Source organism: Anguilla anguilla, chromosome 4 (assembly GCF_013347855.1).
Source record: "Anguilla anguilla isolate fAngAng1 chromosome 4, fAngAng1.pri, whole genome shotgun sequence".
NCBI classification, from domain to species: domain Eukaryota; kingdom Metazoa; phylum Chordata; class Actinopteri; order Anguilliformes; family Anguillidae; genus Anguilla; species Anguilla anguilla.
The window spans coordinates 40,230,225-40,239,799 of NC_049204.1; the positions used below are offsets into that span (position 1 = coordinate 40,230,225).

Genomic DNA, 9,575 nt, shown 5'->3' on the forward strand with positions numbered 1-9,575 from the left:
AAGAAATCAGGTGAAGTGGGTTAACTGTGCTATCAATACTTTAATTGATCAATTAAATTCTGAGTAACACTCAACACAAGCCAGGGTTAGGGACTCCTAGCAAAGAGTTTGCCCACCTCTGCAAACCTTACCAGCACAGACTATGTCTTTCATTACTGCCCGAGTGCACCAATTCAGTGACCAAAGAACACATGCAACAAATACGTAAAGCAGAACCATCTGTTTCATTATGACAACACATAATATGTTCTCCACTGTGGGACCTGCTCCCCCCACCCCCTACTCCTCTTTGGCTCTGGTCATGGGTCATGATCTGTACATACGCACATTTTATCACATGATATGTCATACATATGGAATGTATGTGAACAGTAGTGTGCAACTTGAGAGTACAATTCAAAGACAAGTCAGAACGCTACATCCAGTATTACCAGATGATGGTAATGAACCAATTAGTGTAATTAAGATTAAACAGGAAATAATATCAAAATCACACAAGAGGCTTAGTATTATTGCTAAAGAATGCAATGTGGCCGAGGCAAGGACAAACAGCGTAGCAGAATGGATGACAATTAGGTTTTGCTTGGATGTAGAAAAAAGCAGTGATCTTAGGCAACCACCTTTACTGCTGGTTTTATTTGTTGGGTATTAACTTTAAAGATCTATAGATTAGTTTATTCTATAGAAAATTAGTATAGCCTAGTTATCTAATCACTAAAGAATTAAAATTGGAGTGTTTTTATGTCACTTTCAAAGTTATGAATATTTCAGAATTCCAGCCTCCCAACACGCACACACACAAAATCTTTGCATCTTGAAAGTTTGACTAGTTGCTGCACCTGTCAACCCATTTCTCTGTTCAGTTCCAGGATGTTCAGGTTTTCAAGTTTAAGCACATCCCATTGCTGCAACCCCCTCCAGCAACTAAAAAAGGGTACACATCATCATATGTGTCCCCTAAAAAGTGCGTTCTTCTCATCTCTGTTCCCTACCTGAGTTTTCATTGTGACTACGCCACTTTCATCGCCACGTTTACCATAGCAATTCATAGGATATGAGGTAATTTATTTATTATTGTTATTATTATTATTATTACAATTCAGGAAATTATATATAGTGGGATTAGGATTACAACAATGCATATAACTACAGCACAAGTATAAAATTGTGTATCGTAGTCGTAGTAGCAGTAGCAGCAGTAGCAGCAGCAACAGTAGGCTGAGCACCATATATTTTCTGAGAATTGTTCTTCAATTTAGTCTTTTAAACGGTTTCATTTTCTCAATGCTTTCTACTTTAGTGCCATCACTCTCTTTGTGTTGTGTGTAAATTTATAGATTTTAAATCGTCAGGTTTCCTAAACTAAATAAATCAAAGGAAAGTTCAAACGGAATAATGTCAGTGTCACTGGCTTCTACTAATACGAGAGGAGCTTATCTTTTCTGATTATCATGAACTGTAAACTGAACCGGCTCGGTTTCTCGAAAAAGGAGACAGCCTTGTAGCCCTACTTTATTGAGTACTGGCTTCCGCGCGGCTCCGCCTCTACGAGTTTTTCATATGTGCAACTTGCATGCGCTCTGCAGCAGCCTTTGTCTGGGACGTTGCGGAGTGCAACAGTCAGCATGACGGGCTCGTATTCACTGCAATGCTTGGGGCTCATTCTTCTCGCAGCAATCCTCCTGCAAACAATTGCAGTTGCGGTAACTTTCATTTACTTCAGCAACGTGTTGACAACGGTAAGGTACAATGTAGAGTACGGGTTGCTTTTTGGGGAAAGAAATAGTTTTTGCTGAACGAAAGGTTGAGCTGTGCGAGAATAGGAACTAACATACAGATAATTGGGCTATTGTGCGTTGGACAGTTCCAGATGGCCAAGGTAGCAATTCCATGTTTTATTATAGACTATTGTTCGTTTTCATCGATGACGCTGATGTAGCCTGATGATATAGATACAGCTCAAAATTGCTAGAGTCGATACATAACTTAATGTTTTTGTATATAGCGCGCCATTCGCCCCAGTTCTCCTTTACTTTTAGTTCAACTGGATCTCAGCCAATGGGTCGCACAACAGAGCCTGAAGCGCAAGTTGAGCAAGAGAAACGAATACTATTTAAGGCGGAACGAAAAAGATTTATTTAAAAAGGGATTTTCATTTTAAAGCCCCGAAGGAAAATTGCGATGTGTAAATGTAAGCCTAAACTAGTTCGTCTAAACAACATAAACACCAATGTATCCAACTAGTTTGAAACTTTGATGGCGTTTCAGAACGGAAAATTGTTTTTTTTCTGTTTACTTCTATGTAATGGCCCATAGCTTCCATGCTGGGTTCATTGTTTGGTAATTGCTGGCCTAATCTATCCAGGTTTCGCCATGTAGGCTAATTACCGTTTTATGCTGATATTTAGTTCAACCGTAGGCTACATCAGCCTGATTCAATACTGCAGTTGATCTGGATATTCAGTTGCTGCAGACCCGCATATGCCTTATATCATATTAAAAAGAGTGTGGCGTTGGACGCATAATCTCACTGTAACAAAGTAATAAATTCAGGCATATGCTATTTTTATACAGTCAAAGAACGACATTCGTTTTATACGAGCCTATATAGCTTTATGTTCTGCTACAGTCGGGTGTGAACAAAAATGTTTAATCATAAACATGATGAAATGCACTTATTCCAAGTGTTAAACATTCGGGGCACCTTGCAATTAGCCATTATCTAGTTGCCGCTCTACCAACAGCCTGCCCATTGGTTGAGTGACAAGCCACGATTAACCAAGCAGAAAAAAATTTGTTTAAGGGTGCTGTGCGTGCATAGTTTTCTGCACTTGCTTCTTGAGGCGAGGGATTGTGTTTATGTTCTGCCTAACACACTGATTTTTCTTCTTACTTTGCAGATGAAAGAGACGTTTTCCAAGAGCAGCATTTCGTGTCTGATGCGCGCAAATATAAAAGGCAAAGGTTTGGACTTGAACGCAGACGATGGAAAAGACGACCCCTGCTGGCAAGTTACCCAGCAACTCCATTTCCTCATCGAAAAGGTATCAGGCAGCGCTTGCTTACAGAATGTGGTGGTTACTAGGCAATGCTGGACTACAATGGACTCTTTTATTTTTGGAATTCTGTGTCTTTGGGATTATCAGCAGAGGCATTTGTACACCTGGGGGAGTTTGGGTGTTAGGGGTTAGTCACAGGTGACTGGGGAGGAAATGTCCTTAACACAATCAGTTCCTGTTCCTGAAACACATCTCAAAAAGTGCTTTTATTGTTTTACTGAAGTGCTGAAAATATTCTGACATGTATTAATTGGACTTATGTCCTTTCCTGTCCACACAGACTATGTCAAACTGCCATGAGAAAGAAATCTCCTCTGCGGTCAAAGGTAGGTAGCCACTCACAATACAGCAAGTTCCAGCCCTGGGATCAGAGCAGTTTAGATCCAAGGAATTTTCCCCGGCAGAATGATATGTATATTAAAGTATTTTTTGAATAACGTTAGTAGTAAAATAAATGCCAAATAAATGGACAGGCTGTGTGTGATTTTGCCACTGAGCATCTTCATTTATAGGTTATTTTGAATCAACATTAATTTGACCTTATTGCCCCGAGCAGCACTGCTGTTGGGTTTTGGTGGTCAGTCATGCTTCAGCCTCACCACTCTTTTGCAGATGAAGTGTCGCGAGTTTTGCCATCCCTGACTACGGAGGACAAAGAGGCCCCGCCTCGTCCCGAGATCGCTGCTCACGTCACCGGCACTTTCTTTTCAGGAGCAACCCAGTCAGCGGAGGGTACGACACATTCATGCTAGAGAGCGATAATATGCTGCTCTAAGTCACAGTTCACTATTCTCTATGAGAGATTCTACAGCTGGTTGTACACAATGCATGACCTCTGAAATGCATTTCAAGAAATATTTTGGGCCCAGAAGTATTTGTCTAGAAGCTCTTCAAGGAAAGGCAATTCTGATTACTCTGGTTGAGGGGAAAGTATTGAGTCACAGTTCACTGGAGAAAAACAACAAGCGATTTGAATGGGGAAATCTAGGCTTAATCATCATTGAAATATTCTCAGCTTTCACTAAACCCCACTGTGCTCAGAAACACGCTTTGTTTGGCTGCTCTGGTCTTCATTGCTGTCAGCTGCCAGTGGACAGTAATGAGTCCTTATCGCACCATTAGCTCTGTCGACCCGGAGTCACTGGTGCTTCAGCACATGAACGCCATGCACAACCTGAGAGGGGCTTGTTAGCACGTGCAAGAGATACATTGCATTTTCTATCCACTGTTTCATACAGCCCTCCTTTACTCAGGATCAATGTAGTACCCAAGAGGTGTTTCTCAAAATGCACTTTTATGGGCAGCTGGGAGGAGGGTCATTCGGGTATGGAAACATGCTGCGGAGCATGGATGAGCCCCATGGTTTTGTATCAAATCTCCATAGGGCGACGCACAATTTGTGATTGCATTGCCCAGGCTAAGGGATGGTTCGGGCAGTTGGATGTGTTTAAATGCTCCGTGGTGACCCCTGCTGGGTGATTGGGCACCAGTGGAATGCTTGCCAAACCGTGTATAAAAATTCAGTGCGAGCTTGGCTATGGGCTGTGGTGTGAATAGAAGAGGACTGGTGACACCACATGTTTTGGAGGAGAACCGCAGATATCTTTAATGTACCAAATTGGCAGTGGAGCTAGCACATGAGTCAACTGCACACAAATAGTCAATTGGACATTTCAAATTAAGGTGGGAATTGGACATGTTCAGCATAATGTTGGGCTTTTTTATTTTTAACATGCTTTTTTATTGATTGGTTGGTCAATTGATTGTCAGGTTGGTTGATTGAATTGTAGCATCTCAGGTTATTAAGGAAAGGTGTAAGCTGTGAAATCTGTTGGAAGCATGAGAAGTTCTGGATTTAATGCTTTCTTGGAAAATCAGAAATCACACACATTTGAAAGTGAAATTAGATATTTTTAAGGCTGAGCATAGCATGCTATCATGGAAACAACTTGTCAGTGACAGCTTGACACTGAGTTACAGGAAATAAGTCTGTTTCATTCAGGTGCTTGTTCCAGCTGAGCAGATAGCTTGTCAGATCTAGTCTTGTACTAAATTAGAACATTTTTTTCACTGCCATTGTCAATTTAATATTCCTCTTAATGACCCAGATCACATTTTACACTTCTTAGTACTGAAAACATGCATGCTCCATTTCTGCTACTTAGCCTCCAGAATTTGTGGCTTGAAAGAATTTCAAATCTGAAATCCTGTTGCGGCTACTGCAGATCCGACCAGCAAGAGGGTCCTGGGCCAGAAGATCCAGTCATGGGAGTCGGAGAAAGGCCTGGCCTTCCTGCACAATGTCAAAATGACCAATGGGGAACTGGTGGTCCCTCAAGCTGGCCTCTACTACATCTACTCCCAGACCTACTTCCGGCACACCCTGCCCCTGGGGGAGGGTGAGGAAGAGTACACAGATGGGGCAGAGGATATTGAGGGGAGTGCCGTGAGGGGCAAGCAGATGCTGCAGTACATCTACAAGAAGGTGGGCTCCTACCCCATCCCCATCTTGCTGATGAAGAACGCCAGGACCACCTGCTGGTCGCGGAGCGCCGAGTACGGCCTGTACTCCATCTACCAGGCCGGGGTCTTCCAGCTGACCGCCGGTGACAGGGTGTTTGTGTCAGTCAGCAACGCCACCACAGTGGACATGGATGAGAAGTCCAGCTTCTTTGGTGCCTTCTTGGTAAGCCAGTGAGCTGGTCACTGCAGCCAAGGTAGTGGTGCATCTAGACAAGCCATGCAGCTTGTCCTCATTCTGCTTTCTTCCTAGAACTTTGGCACACCTTAGTCTAAGGGGATTATAGCAGACTGGCACAAGGATGAGAGCATGGGGAGTACACTGCCCCCCCCCCCCCCCCCCTCCCACAAAGTCACTTTGTTCTGTCAGCCAATGAGGTTTATTTTTTATTACTTGCCTCATAGTAGAAGTGAGGGGAGGGGCATGTTAGAACCCCATATGATGGAATGTATCTGATTGGCCATGGAAGGACTCTGTCCGAGGCAGTGATATATTTTGGGAGGTGGTGGGAAAGAGGCAGTTCTGTTGACTCCCAACAGGAAGATGGATGTGAAAATGCAGAGCATGGACTGGTTGGAGTTCACCAGCTCTTCTGCTGTTGGGAGTGACATAAATATGTGGAAGTAATCTTGTTCTGTCTCTTCCAAGTAAAACATTTGGTGTCTTTTTCAGTAATTGTACAAATGGCTTTTCAGGAACAGACAATGATCCCTTTTGGCTTATTCAATGAGCTATCCTGTCAAAAAATATTTTAGTTCCATATATATATTTCTTTTTGGCTGAGCTCATTTTACCATGTTGAAGTAGCATTTTAATTATTGATTTGATATGTTGATTAACAGTAATGTCTTATGTTCAGAACAAGATAAAACCTAAACTAGTTGTGTATTTTTAATATCTTCAGTATTCTTCCCATTCATAAACAATCCCAGTTGTAAAAATGTCTTGTAGACACCAACCTCATGGCATTGTGATGGAAGCACTTGGCACTCTGCACAGGAGGTGACTCAGAAAAGGAATGTAACAGGAACTTCCAGTGCTCAGCATTGTGGTGGACCAAAAGACTTGTTTGGAACACCTGCTTGTGGTGTTGCAGTGGTAGACCCAAGCCTAAACATATTTATTTGTAAATACATCACAGACTGTGAAATGTGTTTGACTGTGAGATTTGTTCAATATATTTTCTTATGTAATTGTGCTTTTTTGAACATTCTGGCTCATCTCCATCACAACACCACCCTATTCCTGGACTCCAGTGAATGTCCAGCTCCAAATGGATGAAATGTAAAATGTCAGCAAGAAAAGATGCACAGGACAGTGGCGTTTTCTCCTCAAAGAAATAATGAAAAATAAGCAGAACCAGAGAGATGACGTAAGAACAAGGGGTGTTTAATAATTTGTGAGTTTTGCCGAGTTTTGTTTTCCAGCTGTTATTCTAAAGGTTTCAAAATAATGCTCCAGTTTTTAATCATGTCTTTCATGTAAATGTTTCAGAAGGGATATTCACTTTGAAAAGTAAACAGTGTGCAGTCTATATACTACCAACTCCAGGTCTCCAAGTCACACAGTGTAATGTACTATTTCAGATCATGTGAGTGAGTGAGTGTGTGTGTGTGTGTGTGTGTGTAAGGGGGGGGGGGGGGGGTATGGTAGTGTGCAAATGTGAGAGGCCACCCATTTGTTTATTCGGTCTCCAGTCAAATCAGCCATTCAGTTAAATTTTTTAGTGTCAGACAATAATGCAGGAAAAGCCTTCACCACTACATATAATTTGAGATATATCAGGCTTTGTCTACTCTTTCTTTTGTGCACCCTACTACCACTTTGTCTTCCATCCGTCCAGTCAACAGACAAGTCACAGCTCTGTCTTCCCAACAAAATTGTTACCAAAAGTGTCAATTATGTCATTTTAGAACTCTTTGCCTTCAAAAGTGACTTGTATTCAAACAACTAAACAAACACACCATAACTGCCTTGTAATAAAGGCAAAGGGTGGACACACTCAATACTAAAAGATTAGATATTGTATATAGTTATGGAGATTTTTGTGGAATTCTGTGTTTAAAATATGCTGTAATATTGTCTGATACTGCAAAATAAATAACTTGCACTCAATGGCTGTTTTCACTGGAAAGTAAATAAAAGAGGGTGTTCTCTGACTTTCTCACAGTACTATATAGTGTGTGTGTGTGTGTGTGTGTGTGTGTGCACATGCCAAAATAAATAAAAGTGCAACTGCAGTACTATTGTTGTAATTCACATGCAGCAGGGATCAAAAATGTTATTTTCTGTGAAAATAGATTTGACAGGGTGGGGCTGAATCCAACACCTCATTTAAATCTATGTTGAATCTATCTTGATGTTTAGTCTGCATTACCTGCATTTTGAACCTTATTAACTTGAATGTGTTCAAATGAATGTGTTGTAAGAATGATGGTATTCAGCATTATCATATATAATTACAAGTAATTAATTATGAGTTACTGGTTTAGTTTAATGTGTATTTCTATCCCAAGCACTTTTCAAGTGGTATATGAACTTGTTTGGAATGGGTAGTGACTAATTTTGAGTTTGACTGAGGCCAATAGTTTTAACAGGAAGTGAGGAGAGGGGAAGTGATCATAACACCAAAATTGATTTTGTACCACATTCTGACAATCATGATATTGCTGTTATGCCATGATTTTATTTTTAGGGACTACATGCCATGTAATCTATGTTGGTTTAAAAATAGAAGTGCACTTGTAGGCTATATCACTATGTCTTTGCTACAATATATAATTGGTCATTTTTCACAAATCAAAGGCACTTTATAATAACAAGCATCGCTCCAATCTTAATTTTTCAAATACAGTGACCTCCAAAATGTTTTGGACAAAGAACTATTTCTTTTTTGATTTGGCCCTGTACTCCACAATTTTAGATTTGCAGTCAAACAATACTTGTGGTTAAATTCTCAGCTTTTATTAAATGTTTTTGGTTTCACTATGTAGAAATATCAGCACTTTTAATACATGTTAAATTGCTTCTTTAGTACAAGTAGAAAAGAGGTTTCAGTATGTAGTCTTGATTCTAGGCTTTTGATTGCCTTTGGAGTCATTGGTGTTTGTCAGCATAAGGACCAGAGTTGTGCAAAAGAAATTCAAGGAATCCATTAAGAAACTGAGAAATATGGGGGGGGGGGGGGACAGTCTGAGACATAGGCCTTAGGCTTCCCAAAATCAGCCGTTCGGAACTCCATTAAGAAGATAGAGAGCACTGGTGAGCTCGGTAATCACAAAGGGCCTGGTAGGCTAAAGAAGAACTCTGCTGTTTATGACTGAATAATTCTCACTGTAATAAAGAAACACTCTTCAGGAGACAGGCGTGGATGTGTCAGTGACTACTGTCTGCAGAGGACTTAAACAGAACTAAAGAGGCTGCACTGCCAGATGCAAACCACTAATTAGCTGCAAAAACAGGATGGCTAGGTTACAGTTTGCTTACAGTTAAGGTACCTTAAAAACCATGCTGAGTTCTGGGGAAAGGTCTTGTGTACAGATGAGATGAAGATTCACTGATATCAGAGTGATGGCAAGTGAAAAGTGTGGAGGCCAAAAGAAACTGCCCAAGATCCAAAGCATCCCCCTTCATCTGTGAAACCTGGTGGGCATGTATGGCTGCTACTGACTGACTTGTCTTCTTTGATGGTGTACAGTTGAGGCCAAAAGTTTACATACACCTAGGCCAGTGGTTCTCAACCTCGGTCCTGGGGTCCCACTGTGTATGCTGGTTTTCGTTCCAACCACAATTGCAATCTCAGAATTGTAACAAGCTATTATTTTTCCTTAATTAGGTGCTTCTCATGTCAGAGGAATTATTTGCCCGCTTAAGCCACCTTATGTCAGAAATAGCTATGTATGCCATGAAGAATAAAAGTCCCATATTCACATTGTGCTATATTGTAGACAAGTACATAAAGAGGTAAAAAAACTTTTTAACTAATCACAATAAAG

General features: G+C 40.9%; 1 protein-coding gene across 1 annotated transcript; it reads left to right on the forward strand.

Moving 5' to 3' along the window:
- Nucleotides 1-1,565: 1,565 nt before the first annotated feature.
- Nucleotides 1,566-8,939, forward strand: LOC118226119 (tumor necrosis factor ligand superfamily member 10-like). Its single transcript, XM_035415450.1, has 5 exons — nucleotides 1,566-1,739; nucleotides 2,901-3,044; nucleotides 3,340-3,385; nucleotides 3,672-3,791; nucleotides 5,285-8,939. Exons 1-5 carry the CDS (start codon nucleotides 1,626-1,628, stop codon nucleotides 5,755-5,757), a joined length of 897 nt encoding a protein of 298 aa, XP_035271341.1. The 5' UTR covers nucleotides 1,566-1,625; the 3' UTR covers nucleotides 5,758-8,939.
- The last annotated feature ends 636 nt before the right edge of the window (nucleotides 8,940-9,575 follow it).

Excerpts from the sequence above, each read along its gene's own strand:
- LOC118226119 (XM_035415450.1), top strand. The coding sequence starts at position 1,626 with ATGACGGGCTCGTATTCACTGCAATGCTTGGGGCTCATTCTTCTCGCA. Across the intron at positions 3,045-3,339 it reads TCCATTTCCTCATCGAAAAG|ACTATGTCAAACTGCCATGA; the intron begins GTATCAGGCAGC and ends CTGTCCACACAG. Across the intron at positions 3,386-3,671 it reads AATCTCCTCTGCGGTCAAAG|ATGAAGTGTCGCGAGTTTTG; the intron begins GTAGGTAGCCAC and ends ACTCTTTTGCAG.